This window comes from Streptopelia decaocto (assembly GCF_964273445.1).
Source record: "Streptopelia decaocto genome assembly, chromosome: 13".
Taxonomy (NCBI): domain Eukaryota; kingdom Metazoa; phylum Chordata; class Aves; order Columbiformes; family Columbidae; genus Streptopelia; species Streptopelia decaocto.
In genome coordinates, this window is record NC_138668.1 from 8,451,962 (window position 1) to 8,469,643 (window position 17,682).

At 47.6% G+C, this 17,682-nt stretch overlaps 1 protein-coding gene across 1 annotated transcript; it reads right to left on the reverse strand.

Annotated features, from left to right (window-relative positions):
* Positions 1–4,953: 4,953 nt before the first annotated feature.
* On the reverse strand, positions 4,954–16,625 carry ATP6V0C (ATPase H+ transporting V0 subunit c). Its single transcript, XM_082064104.1, has 3 exons — positions 16,261–16,625; positions 7,016–7,199; positions 4,954–5,784 (listed from the first exon to the last, which is right to left on the reverse strand). Exons 1-3 carry the CDS (start codon positions 16,334–16,336, stop codon positions 5,580–5,582), a joined length of 465 nt encoding a protein of 154 aa, XP_081920230.1. The 5' UTR covers positions 16,337–16,625; the 3' UTR covers positions 4,954–5,579.
* Positions 16,626–17,682: the final 1,057 nt, after the last annotated feature.

The following is a 17,682-nucleotide window of genomic DNA, read 5'->3' on the forward strand; positions in this document are numbered from 1 at the left end:
CTGTAAATGATGCTGAGGCCAGGAACACTACATGCAGCACTGCTTTGGGAATTTGAGGCCAAGAATGGCTTTGGGCAGGTTTTCCTCATGGTGGCTGAAATGATCCACATTTGGGGCACCCAGCAGTGTATTGGTGGGAACAATTTGTGGCTTCAGTACAGGTGAAGTCGAGAAGACTCCAAAACCAGATTAGAAAATGAATCCTAAAAGCATATCTCAGGCCTGCTTATTTGAGCAAACAGCTCTGCAAGGAAGGATGTACCCTTCCGAGCTGTTAAACTGAACTCAGATGTCAAAAGGCACATGCAGCACCCAAACTGCCTGTGGCCAAAACAGTGCATTTTCACACGAACGTTTGTGCTAACAGACAGGTGACAGTAACTTCTCTTGGCAGTGGAAGGGACATCTAGGTAAATGCAAATACTGGTAACAGATAGTAACATCTACTACGAAAGATCCTGCCCCACTGACACAGCTCCACCGACCCTTTGGTGACAGAGATCCAACATTTTTCTAGGCTGCAAGCCTCAAAGCCAAACCACTGAATCAGAACGCTGGAAAATGGCCCGGACCTTCCTCTGCACTGCTGGGAAGAACAGAACAGCCTGTGCTGAGATGAAAGGTGGGGAAATTTGCCTCGTTGATGCGGGAGGTACGTCACCAGCTCAGCTTTATGTCATGCATCTGTCCTGCTTAAGTCTTATCCCTTTGGATGTTCTTTTATTTCTCAGTACTAAATTAACCTTGTCTTGCATCACCAATAATTGCATGTTCTTTCTTTCTACTGCCCCAGTAAGAGGCAGAGGGAATCACAAGCTGTAGTCTGACTTGCATTTTCTCTAGTAAACTTTTTTTTCTTCAGGTTGAGTTATTTTTAACCTGGCTCAGTTCCCAAATTAGATTCACTGCCTGGCAGCGTAAGAAGATGTACCAGCACAAAGAAAGAGGGGAGAGCGTGCTACAGATGTGGAAGAAGATCTGTGTGCCCAGAGGGAGGGCTCGGGCTTGCGCTGCTGCCAGATGAAGTGCTTGTGGAGACACAGCCTTGGCTTCCTAATTTTTCACGTGCATTCACAGAGAGGTTTAAGAACTTGTCCTAAAGCACATAAGAGCCATGGGGGCTGTCTACACGTGAGAACACACTGCCGCTCTCAGGAATAGATGTGATTTCCTAGGATTTGTCCTCAGCTTACCTTGGGTAGACAAAACCATTAGGTGTACGTGGTCATTATCACTCTGTGCCACTTCAGGTCACCTCTTCACTGTCTCCCAAAGGCAAAGGAGGAGAGCACAGATGTAATAGCAAGGACAGGAGAGTTCAAAGTGCCAAAAAAAGGTCCAGGACTAAAACAACCACCAGCATCCCCTTGGTAAATCCAGAAGAGCCTGGGCTTGAGCCTGTCGGGCATGCATCTCATCCTCTCAGCAAGAAGGCGGCAAACACAAGCCACTGATTCTCCAGGAACTTCATTCTGCCCTCCTGCTACCCAGCTCATACTCTGACAGGTCGGTGAGAGCTGTCAATGGTCTGCAGATACCTTGTGGGAGGCACTTGGGACCCTGCAGTTTGGCCCCAGGAGAACTTTGGGCCTCACATGCTGTAAGGTTGGGAAGGATTTTTTTCTGTGTGCTTGAGCACCATGACACAGGAACCAGTGCAACAGAAACACAGGGATATGAGTTGCAAGGCTGTGACTGTCTCAGGAGGTAAATGAACCATGGCTTGCAGGGAAAAGGAACAGCATTCATTAGTGAGTAACAGGAACAAAAATGGACAAGCTTTTCAGGACACAATCTCTTGAAACAGAAAGTTTGGCATTGGGAAGATGTACTCATGTGTTTAATTAAGTCAAGACAAAAAGGTGGTTAATACCTGTAGAGCAGAAAGAGATGAGCTAAGAGCAGAGGTGGAAAGTCCAGTGTGTCAGAGACAAAAATAATTATCACCTGAAGAACAGTGAGGGTTTGTACAGTAAGGCTGGATGGAAACAGCAAAAAGCTGTAAAATCAATATGATTAGACTGTGAAGGAAACAAGGTTTACTGAGAGTTGCTTTCACTAGATCTATGGTTACCCTGTAGCTGAAAATAGCAGCTCAGTTTCTGGGATCAGTTTCTCTTAATGAGGTTTTCATTTCCCTAAAGCTTATTTACTTTTCCAGGTTACTACGCTTCTCTGTTAGCCAGGTCTCCCAAGGAAAGACAAGAGAAATCACAGATAAAATCCTGCTACTTAAAAATGCTTCTCCAACTGAAGCAGTTAAAATAAAAAATCTATAGCCTTTGAAAAACCAGCGTGAAAGAGTTAAAAATGAGAACGGTCAGCAAGCTGTATGGAGGCATTGCCCATGCAGGCAGCATCTGGCAGCAGAACCCCTTAAACCGCCCCCAGCACGAACCGACTGCTGATGGGCATTTACCCTGTGCCGCTGCTGCAGAGCCAGCGCTGCCTTCCCTCTGCAGGGCTGACTCACTCTGCAGCGCACACTCCCAGGCAGGCAATCTGCCACATTACAGAGGACCATTTACGTGCCAGCAGACGCCACCTCTTTTAATCAGGCACTCTATGAGTCTGTCATTTCACGCTTTGAGGCTGCCTGTTCCCCTATTCCAAACCAAAGTCAGTCCCTGCCAGATGGGACTGGACTGCACTCTGATCTAACGTGCTGCTGTCAGTAAATGAAGGAAAGGGACCAAAAGATCTGTAATTTCTTAATACCTTGAATCACTTGAGAAATTTGCTGATGCAGTAACATCAGTGAAGGATCTGAAATGCGAGTTTTCAGCCAGGAGTCATCAATGAGTATCTAGAGCACCACTGTCAGAAAATGCCTAGTCGAGGCAGCATGTTTGGATTGATAATTTAACTCCTGGCACACTTGCAGGTACTCAGTGCAATCCTCCACCTACACATGCTAACCCCAGCTTTTGTTTTCTCTCTGTTCTCCTGACTTGCATGGGTTTAGATATTAATGAGAAAGGCTTAATGTTCCATCGCATGAATGCAAATGCCATGGAGAGGATTTTGCCTGCATATAGTTACATAAGCATTCATCACCTCCCTGAGCCTAGTAAAATGCCTTCTGCAAGGTACAACAGGATCTTAGAGTTCCTATTGACCAGTGCCTTTGAATTGTTTCTCTTAGAGGTGAGGGCTGCTATCAGTATTTAGTTGCTCTCTTAAATGCAATTTGCCCATATTCTTGCAAATCGACAAAAACCAAGGCTCACAACAAGTTCCCTTTAAAGATGGTAAAACCAGACCTTAAACATATTTGCAGCTCCAGCCAGGACCTTCTCCTGTCCTGCTACACAAGAAAAATACAACTGCGCTCACCAGAACTGCAAAATGTATGTGACATGCTTTCCAGCCAGCCTGAATTTGTGGTTCACCCCTCCCAGCTACAAGGTCTGCCAGACTCCACACAAAATACTGGGAAAGCACTCATTGCAATCAGTGCTGAGAGAATTATGCTATAGTTTCTATAAATATTTATGACTCCTGGGTAAAGTCTCATTCAGAAGTTTAGAATCTACTACTGTTGCTGAGGAAAAGTATGATCAACCCAATTCAGCTCACAAAATTCTCCTTTACCACAAGCAATGCTTCAACAGATATTCAAGATTTTCCTTAAATCAGCTTACACCTCTATACAGCCACCACTGCTCAGACTGCCATGAAGAAAAGCCCTTCTGAAACACAAAACCAGCAGCAGAGCTCACCCCAAAGCCAAGCAGCTGACAGCTTCTTAGACAATGCAGACAAATCAGCTTTTCACTAAACAGAATAAGCCAATTAATTTGGTAATAATCATTGATGACCAACAATTGTTAGAACTACACCTGCACAAAAGTCTGAAAACTCATACTAGCAGAATGATTAGCTCACAGCCAAAGGCTCCCAAATAGTCCCCAGTTTGGAAAACAGACACCCAGCAGGTACATGAGGTGCCACCAGGCCTGGTCTGGCGAGTGCTCCTGCCAGCTGAGAAGCTTCAAATGTAGCCACAGCAAATTCCTCATGCTCTGGCCATAGCTCATCATGGTACTTCCACGAGACTTGTTTGCTGCACAGGTACACAAATGAAATACATATACATGACATCTGCATTTCCAACCAGGGAAACAGACTAGGTTGTACCACCACTCCAGATTCCTGATCTTAGTTTGATCACAAAGGCATTACTAGTACTAGGTGTCTGTGTAACATTAACGTTTTGACTTGAACAAAGTAAAGCTTGATCTGTTCTCCAAACTATACAACTCAGATTAAGGTGATGTCCTTCCCAAAGGCAATTTGGAACAAGCTTTGCATTTGAAAGGGTCCAACACATCTCCCATATGAGCTCCAGTGCTGCTTTGCAACATTCATAAGTCCTCAGAAGAGAAGAGAAAGCTGCTACAGCATTTACCAGCTGCAAAACAGATCTTCTCAGCCCAAATGCTCCCCAATTTACAAGTTAAAAATATCAATTCTTGAACAAACCCATTTTGTTGATGAGACCATTGTTCAGGTGCTTTAGAGACAATTGCTGCTACCAGTGCAGCTTTCCAACACAAGTCTCTGCAGATCCACCACAAGGACAAGCTGCCTGGAAGCCCTTCAGCAGCTCCTGTTCCCTGTCACCCCTGCAGCCTGTGCCATTCGCACCCTTGCGCCAACACCCCACCTGCTGAGGCCACGCTGCACAGTCTGTTACATGGCGTCACTGCATGCCAGAGTGAAGATGTGCTGCTTCATCAGGGTGAGCACAGCACTGCAACAGCCTTGCGTTCCTGCTGATGGGCAGAAGCTGGCGCAAGACAAAGAGGGAATGGTTTAACAGCGATGACAGCACCACTTCCGCATGGTGCTTAAGTCACTTCAAGACCTGCCACCTCCTAAAGGAACCCCTCTTCTTCCTAAAGGAGCAGCAGAAGCATGAAATCAGAGGCAGAGTACTCATTACAGCAATGTAGTGAGGAAGTTTTATTCGGAAACATGGTATAAGTTTGTAACCCAACACTGGGTGCACGACTCTGATGCCGGAGCATACGCAGTTACTACTGAAACACAGGAGTGTTTCGGACAATTGCTGTAATAAAACACAAAATTCTCATACTCCAATACCAGGACACTACAGCAATCTTTAGAATCAAAGTTACATCCAAGGAATTCTCTGCACTTACAATTGACCCCACAGTGTAATCTACCTATATATAAGATTAATATATATAGCATGGGAAATTGAAAATCCTTGCTCCATAGATGTATGAACATGTCAAGTCTTTTATAAATAAACATCCAGTGAAGAGAAAAAAATTACATTTCTAGTTCATATTTATACATAAAGTACTAACAGCAATGGGTGGAAAATTGCACACAGGTCACCCCAAGCCATGCAGCAGGCTTGGAGCAGCCCATCCAATTTAATATTGAAGTACACACAGGACAGACAAGTCACTAACATACATTGCGCATTTACAAGAGATCAACTACCAAATTGGGACAACTGTACACATTGGAGAGACCATTTTCATTCTGGAGCTTTTTTTTTTAAACGTGGATTTGTTACATCTCTTTACATCATACTGCAATGTTTACTTTGTGGAGAGGATAAGGGCAACAATGAGGCCATAAAGACCCAAGACTTCAGCGAAGATCAAAATCAGGATCATGCCCACAAATAACCTGGGCTGCTGTGCTGTTCCCCGTACACCAGCATCGCCCACAATGCCGATGGCAAAGCCAGCAGCCAGACCACTGAGGCCCACGCTCAAGCCAGCACCCAGCTGAAGAAAGCTCCTGTAGGACAGAGAGAAAAGAGTTTCAGTGGCAAGCAACAGGACACCCAATCCTTTGACTTCAGGCGAGCCTTTTGTTAATTCAAACGTTTAAACATTTAAAGGGAACCCTCTTCCTGCAGAAAGAGTTGCTATGCTGTTTAAGCAAGCACAGCCATGTCTCACAAAGCAGATGCTTCCTGAGATGCCTAGCTCTGATACTTTAAAAAAAGGGCAGCTATGAAAGATCTTTGGCTGCTACCCAGGTAGGGCTCATACACTAAGCCAAACTATCAGGCCTGTGAGTTCATGTGGCCACCCAGCTTCTCAGTAGCCACTTCAGTCAGCTGCAGGCCCAGTATGCTGCTAGAGCTGACCTGACTCCAGCCATGTGGGCCAGCACTTCCAGTAAAGCCTGCCCCACAATGCTGTGCAGCCTGTTTGTCTCCCACCTTTAGCAACCTTGTTATACAGCCATAGTACATCCACATGACTACTAAGTCTCTTGCACTGCAAGAGCTTGACAGGAATGGTCTGGTCTTCCAGGCAGGGGTACCTGAGGACCAGTCCCTACCAGTATCTGCCCCCCTGATAACTGCAGAGGAGCATTTGTACCTGCTGCTTCTTAGCTCATGGCTTATTAGGCCAATCATACTGCTCAACAGCTACAGCTTGTACAGTGACACAGATATCTACTCTGTTAGACCCCAGAAGCATTGTTCTGTTCTGAGAGGTCCCAATCAAGCCAGTTCCAGCTGTTCTCAAAAGCCAAGGGCAGATTAAGTTTCAGACTATAGCTGGCTTCAGACTGTATAGCTTGAAGATTGATTTACCAGCACATAAAGCAGCAAGCAATATTAATTATTCACTTGCATCTCCCAGGCGACAGAACTATTCAGGCAGTCTGATAAGACAGTCTTGGAAAGATCTGTGTATTCCAGGTCTAGAATTTGGCACCAGGAAACCAGCTTAGCCTCCTGTCCCAGTACCACCTGAACACTGCTTCTTTCCAGCCATAAACCACTGCATTATCTCTAGCAGTGGGATGTCTGATCTGTTGGCTGATACAGCAAACCAGTCAGGCAGCACTGCCACTGAGGCATCAGCTGAAATCCAGTCCACGCTCCTAAACCCAGGCTAGGAGCATTTAACACTGACAACCCTTCCAGGGCTCTTGAGCAAAACCCACCCATTCAGCAGCACCAAAACAGCATCAGGACAAACTTGAAAATCTGACAGATGCAGCAACTTACTTGAATAGCGTGATAGAAGGTGAGAGGGCATTGGCAATGAGGACTGCCACTACGAGGCCATAGATAGCTATAATACCCGCCATGACAACAGGGATGATTGACTTCATGATGAGCTCAGGCCTCATGACAGACATGGCCGCAATACCTGTGCCACTCTTTGCTGTTCCATATGCAGCTCCCAAGGCTGGAAGAGGGAAAAAAAAGAGCATTAGACACATCCCCAAATACCATTTCCTTCACTAGGCTGCACAATTAGAATAGCTGAGTCAGCACAAGGAAGAATTGTGCAAAACTAACAGTCATTTGACTACTTGGTTTGTCATTCAGGAATATTCCTCTAAGGGATGAGGAAGTAACCTATCCAGAGTCCTAGACCAAAGCTGGATCAATAAAAAGCTTCTGTTCAAACACTACTGATAACAGCATACACTCTCCACACCTTCACAGCAGGGTGTACTCCCCAGCATACATTCATTCTCTTCCAGGAACCAAAACCCAAGGTCCAAATTTGAACTCGTTACTTTGGAGTTTCTGCCCTCACAGAGCTCACACTGCAAGGCTCTACTCTGCTGAACTGCAGATGGGAAACAGCAAAGCACAGCTGACTACCACAGCAGCATGTAATCCTGCTGAAAAGCCAGGCTTTACAGCCACTGACCTTTGAGCCACTTGGGCTGAGTTCTCAGATGCATGCAATGTTTAACAAGTCACCTTCATGGGGCCTTTTCCTCCACAAAACTTATCTGCCTGGGGTTAAAGGTATCATTTCAGCTTCATCAGACACATACTGAGATACCAAACTCACTTCATTCCTTGGAAAAAAAGACTCTGCATGTGTCATTAACCCCACCTGTGAAGGATTCACATTTGTTAATCCAACCACTGGAACCACAAAGGAGAACATGGCCTGCAGGTTATTGAAGACCACAACGATCTTACCCTTAAGGTCTGCTGATCACCTGTATAAACACTTGAGCATGCAGAGATCAGCATGGGAATACAACACTTTGTTTTCAAAGCAGAGCATGGGCTTATCACTTCCAGCTGAGAACTGCTAGAAAGTCCCAAAGCACTTCCCCAAAAAGTAACTTCTGCCTTGAAAACTTCATATTAGTCTCACAAAAGCTTCCATGAATACCTCATTCTTTGATTCTGAAGTACTTAAGATGATCCCTTTCCTTTCCAGCCTTGCCCTAAAGTACTCTAGGGCTACACACACCATCACCCAAGACATGATATGCAGGTCAGCAGCCACCCAGGACTAAGTCCTTGAAGCAGCAAGGCAGGGTATGTGGAGGGGTAGGTAGTCTCCTTTTCATAAAGCCAATCTTTGAGCAGTCAGGAACTGAGCAGTAATCCTGGCTTTGCACTAAAACTTCAGATTAACAGAGATAGCACCACTGCACTAACCCAAGACTGTCAGAACATTCAGTTTTAGTAACAAAAACTTGAAGGGAAAGCCTCATAACTTGTTCTGTACTAGCAAAGCTCTTGAACCTTGATTGTCACCAAGCCAGATGTAAAGGGCTGTTCAGTGCAATTCAGAACTACAATCCACCTCAGCAGGAAGCCTGAGGCAAGAGCAGAACACAGGTTTTACCTGCAAATGTACACTGAGCCTGGAAACTAGTGCACAGGCTTAGCTAGCAACATCAGTGATGGTACTGTTTATGGGTCTAGGAAATCTAGAAAGAAATCACTAAGTTGACTTAGGAACCTTTTCTGTTGGGTAAAGCATCGTCTAAAGACTAGAAGTACATGGAATCAAGATTCAGGCTATCTAGACTTCTAAACTGGCTATAGTATTTATAAAAGAGTCCAGATGAGAAGTGGTTTTAAACCCCTCCAGAAACACAAAGGCTCATGAGGGAAGTTCACTATTTAAAATTAGATCAGTCATTACTTCCTCCAAATCTGAAGCCCTTTAAGGGTGTTGCAATTAATGCAGCGACGGATTACAGAAGCTGATTTTGTAATCACACTTACAGAAAGTCAGTCTGCTTAAGCTGTTGGGGAGGGGCAGATCAGAGCAAGTTCTTCAATTCCCAGTTGTTAAATCCCAATTCTAGGGAACAGGCAAGAGCTAATGCCTTAAACTTGGTCTAGAGACATTAACAAATAAAGTCTACATGTACACTGGGGCAGCTAGTTTTCACATTAGGGTTTTTTTTGTGTACACTCACAGCTGCAGACTTTGCACATCTGCTCCCAGTGAAGCCTTTACCAGCATCCTGACCAACACATGTACACTGGAGACCCCTCCAGCTGCATCTCAAATATCGTCCAGGGCAGCTTGTCTTACTGCTCTTCACTAGCCTGACAAGTTCTCCTTGCACCTTTGACAACAGCCCAATATCACAGTCCAGGTGGCAGAGATGGTTGACATCCATTTCCCACCATGACACAGCCATATGATGGCACAGCTATTCAGTTGACATTTAGGTCAATCCTCCTGCACATCTTGACTCCTACCTCTTGGCAGCTGTTAATATCTGAAGCACACATGCTTCATACACTCAATTTAAATATCCCTGACAAATTGGAAAGATGGGTTTTCTAAAATCTTCTCAGTGAATAGGGTTTGAAGAGATCTATGTGGAAGATAGTGAAAATGGGCCACGAGCTGTACCACTGTTACATAGGACTCCATGTATTTGCTTCAGATGAGACAGCTCCATTAACTCCAACATACAGACCAATTAAGCTGCAAAACTGCCTTTAAAGGACACACACACACACAGAGCTGTTGAACCTTTACCTGGCAGCTGGAGAAGCAGCACTTTGCCTACCCAGCTTTATCACAGAAGAAAGCCATTTTGGTCTATAACCAGAACTGTGACATGTATAAGTTCAATGGTGCTATAATACAGAGAAGTTGCTTTGTGCATCACTCAATACCACTTAGTCCCAAGTAAGCGCATTTTAAAGGTTAATTTGTTTTTTAAAAATCTTCTGAAGAGTAGCTCCTTGAACTCACAAGCCAGAGTAGATTCAGTACTGCTCCTGGGGGCAAAATGCACTCCCATGGGGCTGTGGATATGCTGCCCAGCACCCTGCCGCAGCTGTCACTTTCCAGCAGTCAGAAGTGGTAGCAGAGGTGATACAGCTGTGCAGCTCCAAGATGAAATATGAACTAGAAAGCAACTTTCCATACAGGCAATAGCCTCAGTATGGACTGAAGACTAGTTGTACTCTTGCCACTGCCAGGACTTTCAGTAGTGCTTTGCCTGTGATACCATCAGTACTCAAGCAGTCTGCAGTTTAGATCAAATGCTAGTCCAAGTATTAGGACCAATCTTTTGTGGCTGTAGTTACAGTGCTCAGTAAGGTCATGCATCAAGAACATTAATCTTGCAGCTAAATCAGCTGTAAGTCACCTCATGCAACACTCTCAATATAGAAAAAGGCCATTACCAAAAGCCTTGAACTGGTTCCGCAAAGCTCTGCAGACAGACACATGCACATTATGAGAGGCCTTCAAGCCAGGAAACCCTTTGCATAGATGCAGCTGCAGCAGTTGCAATACATTCAGATATGCTCAGCCCAAGAATAGAGAGGTTCAGGACCAGCCATACATGTTCCAGTAGCATTTGGTCAATTCAGAGTCAGTGATTCCTCCTGTGCCCCATCAGAGAAGCAGGTTTCCAGAGCACTAACAGGCCAAATTTCCCTGCATTATGAAGACAGCTAGTAACACAGGTCAGACTTTCAATTACGATACCATGGGTTACCACCACAGCAAGTCTGAAAGACCATTTAGGATAAGTACTTACACCTAGAACCTTTTATAATTAACTCATTATGAAATAGGCTGCCCTCTGCAGTAGGTAAGCTTCCCCTCAACCAGACAGCAGGCATCAATTCACCTCAATGCCTGTTCATCCTTGAGCAGGTTGCTCTTAAATGGCTGGAGAACTGTTAGAGATGATGATACTCAAGTCAAGTAGTCCTTGCTTTGCCATGCCAGAAGCCTGGGCATTTTCAAAGAAATGAGCTTCTTCCCACTGGTATTCTAAGGTCTCTCCCACACCACCACATGTAACACAAACACAGCTCTACCTCAGATTACAGTAATGGATACTCCACAGCTGCTTCGGAAAAACCCTGTTGCTCTGGCCAGTTGCATCTTCACAGAACAGCCAGCCACACAAGAGGAACTCTATCTGGACCCTATGCAAATTCAGATCACCCTGACAGAAGACTGGCTATAGCTAGTCTCCCCATGATAACTGGGGAGTAAACAGATACACTGCCCTATGGGAAGTTGTAGAATTTGAAAATCTTTCATAGGTCACCTGTTACAAGATTAGGGACCATATGCTTCATGTTCTGCTCTAATGTTACAAGAGGGTATGGGGATTTCAAACAAGCCTAGCACTGTCAGCTTACAGCATTGTTAAAAACAATCTGCAAGGCTAGCAGGCCATTTACTTTTGTTCAGTAAATTTGAGAACTTGAAAGTCTACCAGCTCCTCAAGAAGCTGCTGCAATAGCAGCAAACCAAAGAAAGGGGGCTACCAGTCAACTGTCCAAGCAGCTGGGACTGCTGCAATTGGTAATCTGGATTGTCTGACATAGCACACAAAGCCAATTTTCGGGTTTAAGTATGGTAAGGCTGACACCACCACAGAGAATAGGCTTGTTCTTCTGCAAGCAGCAAAATCCAGTCACTTGTTATTTCTTTATCATCATACAAGCTTCCCTGCAACCTTAAAGATGATCCATTCCATAAATTGGGTTCACCCCCGTGCTCCAGGCACTGACTGGCAGACTGGTTTGTTATATCCTTCAGCAGCAGCCCTTTTCATCTGGTTGGTCCAAGAGCAGCTCACACCACTCTCCAGCAGGCACCACAGCCAAGCTGCCTCCATTCTGCAGCGTGGGAAAGCCCAGGTCATCTGACTGCATCCAGCAGACACTCCTGTGGCCAAACCAGCCTGACTCAAAGCCTTGTGCTTGCAAGATTCACAGTCTGAGGAAAACGAGTTCAGCAAGTCATGTCTCACTGTTCAGTGAGGACAGTGAGCGGGTGGAATCATGCACCACTGTAAAACCATTGTTTCAAGCACCACTGAACAGCCCAATAAACCTGGAGAGTTGGTCAGCTTGTAGCCACTGCTTGAGATCAGTCAGGCTCTGGAGAGATGGAATAGGTTAGTTTTAGGAAGTGAAAAAGGAAGTTGACATTAGAGGTCTTAAAGCATCTGACAGTCATGTTCACTGCTTCTCTGAATGTTCCCATCAGCACAGATGTACCTGCAGACTGTGTAGTCTACAGTGACTTCAGGGTGAGACAGGACCCCCCCCATAATGTACACCTGGAAGCCACAGAACAAGCAGCAGCATTATCTGCTTGAGTCAAGTTTTGTAGAGTCAATGGTTTATCCTGATGCTTGATCTGGTTTTCAGATGATCCTAAGACTAGGATTTACTGAGCAGATATGATGGCCTTGTTGAGATGTCTTCCCTTAATTTAAGTGAGCTGCAAAAATACTGCCTGACTGGTTTATTTCTGTTACAACACTTATGTCTTAATAGTCTACTAATTTACCTACCATTGGATGAATGCTTAAGCTAGACTCTATTGTAGATGGTCTGGTGGCTCGAACAATCTGATTCACTGAGTTTTCCTGCCCACACCATAAGGCCTTTGAAGTACTCTTTAACACTTTGGAACAGAAGACCACCATGAGCTGCATTCTGTTCTGCCATTTCATTTTACCTGCGAGCTCCTCTTAGTCTGAGGCAAACAGCTCCTTTCTGAGCAGCAGGCAGGTCTCTTCCCTACCACCTCCCCACCCCTCAGGAGATGGCATTTCAGGAACCACAGGTAGAATTTGCCTTCAAGGCTCTAAGTTGTTTACAGCCATGATGCCTTCTAGAACCAGACTGCACAGGGCTGTCAGCTGCATCAAGCTAGATGTTCTGAGCCAGCAATTTCACCATAGAGGTCCCTTAATAGCTCACCAACTGCTACAATATCTGCAGCCCTAGTTTAAAATAAAAAGTACTATTTTGTTAGCTCTGCAGGAGCAATGCAAAGACACAAGACTAACCTTAACACTGCTGGCTACTAGAGCTCTCTTCATTAGCAATTTTCCAGATGCTTGATAGTGAAGCAGTATTGAAGGCACTGAAAACCTGTTCAGAGCACAGGTCTAAGTAAAACTTCTTACCACATTATGGGGGCCACAGTGGGGTGTACCTGGGAAATCCCGCTTTTCTACACTGAGCATCACCAAGTGCAGAACTAGAGAGCTTTGCCCAGTACCATGCTTTTCCATTTTGGCACAAAGTCATATGGAAAAGCTGCAATAATTTGATCACTCAACAGCACCTGACACTGAGCCAGCCACATGTTTTACACATAGGAAATAAAGGAACTTCAGCTATCAGAACACATTGTAAGCAGCAAATGAATAAGGCGGCTCAAAGATAGCCAAGGTCACAGCAGACTGCTTCAGTCTTTCTAGCTGCCATCAGTACTAGCTGACCAGAACAAGTTCTGCTATCTATTTACCATCAGCAGTTAATGTTCAAACATCAAACAGTACTGCATAAAGTTGCTTGTTTTCACATCAAACTAGCCTGGACAGTGTAAAACTTGAACATGTTTACTAGAAACAGGTCCCAGAATTACAAGCTCCACAGGAATCTGATCTCAGATGCAGAATGAGTCAGACATGATCACTGCACTAATTAAGACTGACCAGGACAATTTTAGTTTTACACTGCTCGTCCAGACAGACTTAGCTCCTTACTTCTAAATCAGAGTCGTTTTTTTAACACATTCAATTAACATTGGAACATCTTGTAGCGTCACATCCCTATTAGGAAAGCTACATGACACTGCAAGTTTTAGTTTATCCTGTATTGACACCTCTGCCACATTGCCTTGAAAATACAAGTTGTTTCACTAAGCAAGCAGTTCAGTAACATTCACAACTAAGAAATAAATTTGCATCAGCACTATCTGTAACCTGTTGTGCCAATGACTGAACCCATCAGATGCACTTAGGCCCTGGCAAGAGTCTAACTTAATGGCTCAGACCTTCTGGCATTAGGACTATCTGACACAGAATCTGCAACAAGGATCAGTCACATACCAGCAACAACATAGTAGTTACCAAACCTTCATCAATACTCACTTAAAATTACCGAACTCAAACCTTCCTTCTCCTTTAACTTGCAATCCCACAGTACATGCTAACAAACCCACAGCTTCTAGGAAAGGCTTCACTTCTAGTTTAGCCATGCCAAGCAATGCTTTGAATTGCTATTAAAATGCCAACTCAGTTTCCCTCATTGACGTTTACACTGAAGCAGGCCTGCATATCACAAACCAGCATCTAAAAGGCCATATAACCATGTTCTTTTGCTTCCACATTCAATTTTGCAAGATGAATCCAGTGACTCCTTCCTTGGGAAGAACACTCAGTATTGAGGATCTTTATTAGTGCTATTTTGCAAAAGGCAGTGATCTGCTGACTGTTTTCTCTAACAAGTAGCTCAGTCTTAGTTTATTCCTCCATTATCTTCATTAGCCAAGAGGCAGGTAGGTCAGTAGTGCCAAGATTGGCTTCTATAGCATCCCAGCCATACCATTTTCAGGAGAATCCTTACCTGTCAAGTGTGAGTACAATGTTGCAGCTCTGAGGTGGCAGGACAGGACATCTGCATCCCACCACTGGGTACAAACTGAATAAAACTAAACAGCCCTTCAGGCTTGCCTTTTTTTTTTTTTTTTTTGCAAAGTTTAACACCACGAACATGGCCAGTGTGAAATCAATCAATGGTGCCAACACCAGCACAGCTAGACACCTTCCTCTCACTGCTTTTAATCCGCTGTCTGCTGAGCTATTTACACAATTTAATCTACTACACTGATCATGACCAGCTTCCACAAATTTGCCTTGCAGACCTATAGCTACCATCTCAGAGACTACTTTAACATAATGAGACCCCAATCACATGAACAACCACACATAATTCAAGCTACAGTCAATTCAATATTTCATATTGGCATTTCTTAACTTGAAGCCAAATTAGGTGGCAGATGGATACAAGTCAGTAGGCTCACATGTGTGAAAGACACTGGTTAAGCCTTCAGCAGAGAAAAGCAGACTGATCCCTAGTTCTTGTATTCCTAGTTACTTTAACATTTGCATTTGGAAAAAAAAAAAAGCAGAAGCCTTCCCCATGTTATATCCCAAACAGTATGGCAGGTCTGCACACTGTTATCTATGAGGAAACACTAAATGCTCCATCAGGAACAGCCATCGCTTTCCGCAGAAGGTTTCCTCAGGCTCCAAGAGAGAAACAAGGTATCATATGATGGTCTTTCTAGTGCAAAACAGCATTTATGGGGCTCTACATAAACCCTGTTCAATAGGGAGGGCCATACCGCAGAGCGACCCCATTTACTCTGCACTGAATCTCACAGGCTAAAGCCGCAGATGAACAGCCAGAAACAGGAGCTTCCCCTTCTCGGTGTTTCATGCATCCCCCATTTTAATGGCAAGGTCAGATGCCCATCAGTCCCTTTTAATGTCATTAACATCTCAAGAGCCAACCTCAGTCCTAAAATGTTTGCACATTTACGTTTCAATTCCATTAGAAATTGGTCTTGCATCACCCAATCAATGCTTTAAAAATCAGCTCTGTCCTATGTACAGCAGGACAAGCGCTGCCCCAAGCCCCGGAGGGCCAGGAAAGCCCGACTCCTACAGAAAACGGGGGCAGACCCACCGCAGAAACGCCCAGAGCCCCAGGGAAGCCCGGAGGGAGCCCGGCAGCAGAGCCCCTCGCAGCGCACGTTTGCGGAGCCGGGAGCACGGCCTCCGGTGACACCGGGTTTCTAGCTGACAATCTCCGCCGGCACGTCAGCCCGGAGGCGGGAAGGGGTCCCTGCGGCGGGCCGGGATCGGGCCCCCCCGCGGGACGGCAGCGCCGCCGCAGTCACGTGGCGCGGGGGCTCCGCCGGCACGCTCCGCGGTGACGTCACCCGCGCAGACCCCCTCCGCCGCGCTGCCGGTAGCCCGGATGGAGCTGGGGGAGGCGGGGGGGGGGTGTCCATTCCGGGGGCCGCCCCAGCGGCCAGGCCAGAAGGACGCCCCATCCAGCCGGGCACCGGGCCCATCACCGGGGATCCCGCCCCGCCGAGGCTGCCCCTTCCCCCGGCGCTGAGCCAGACCGTGCCCCGCACCCCCAGGCCCCGCCGCCCCACCCCCCGGGCGGGTGCTCACCGCTGAAGACCATGGCAGCCGAGGCGCCCATCACGGCGAAGAAGGAGGCGTACTCGGGGCTGGAGCCGGAGGACATGGCTGCGCGGGCCGGGCCGGGGCGAGGCGCCGCTGGGAGCGGGAGCGCGAAAGGGCGGGGGGGAGGCGGGAGGCTCCGCCGCGGCGCCGATCCTCCGCGGGCAGCGCTCGGCTACAAAATGGCGGAGGCGAGGAGGGCGCAGGCGGGGAGGAGGGAGACGGGGCGGAGGCCGGTTGCGGGCAGCGGGAGGGAGGGGAGCGGCGGCTGCGCGGAGCTCCGTCCCGGCGGGAGTGCGCGGCGGCCCGAGCGCTGCGCCCTAAATACTGCCTCAGCAGGACAAAATGGCGGCGGCGCGCCCGTCACGTGATCCGCGCCCACCGCCCCCGCCTGCTCCGCCTTCGGCCGCCACCACGCGCACGCGACTGGGGGTCTCCCGTCCACCGCCCCGTCCCCCCGCGCACGATTCCCCGCTCCCACGACAGGTATCGTCCGCGACGGCGAGCTGAACCCTCTCTTCCTTCCGCGTCCCGAGTGGGGCGCTTGGTCACGTCGGCCCCCTGCTCTGCTTCTTTCCGCTCGCTCTCCCCTCCCCTCCGCACGGATGGTTCAGTCCTGCCCGGCGGCCCCGTCCCGCTGAGCGTGATTCAGCGCTCATTAGCATAAGGGGCGTGTCCGGCGCCACCGCGTGGGCGGGTCCTCCCCGGGCCGGGGGCGCAGGGACCGGGCCGGGTCCGCGGTTCCGTGTCCCGCGGCATCGCCGGTGTCATGTGCCATCCTCGCTGTGCCGTGTCCCTTCTGCCGTGTCCCCGGTGCCATATTCCTCATGGTGTGCCTCCTCTCCCACGTGCCGTGTCCCCCGTGATACGTGCTCCGTGGTGTGTCCCTTTGCCCATCTGCTGTGTCCCTGGTGCCATGTCCCCCATGGCCCCTGCCATGTGCCGTGTCCTGTGTGCCACATCCCCTGTTCCCTGTCTACATGTTGTGTCCCACGCACCCCAGGGCCCTGTCCCCTGTGCTCTGATGACCTGCTGTGGGGTCCCCACGAGGGACCAGCTATGCCCATGGGGCCTTGCTGGCTTCAGGTCGCCTCTGCGGGTTTCTACCCGCCTGCACTCCACCTCCTCCCAGGGTCTGGTCCCAGCAGCATCCTGCTGGTGTTCCCCGTCTGCCCCACTCTGCTCCCACCATGTCTCCTGTTGCCTTGTGAGGTGGCAGCCAGAACCCCCACCCATCCTTTTCCCCTGGGGCTGGAGGGGAATGGGGGTCTGGGTTTGAGCTATGGTGTCACCCACCATGGGCACTGCCATCCACCCCCTGCTGCAGGCAGCGTGCAGGCAGCCCCCTCTGAGCTAACCTCCCAAAACATCCCAGAGAGATACTGCTCCAGCCCATCCTAAAAGGATGCT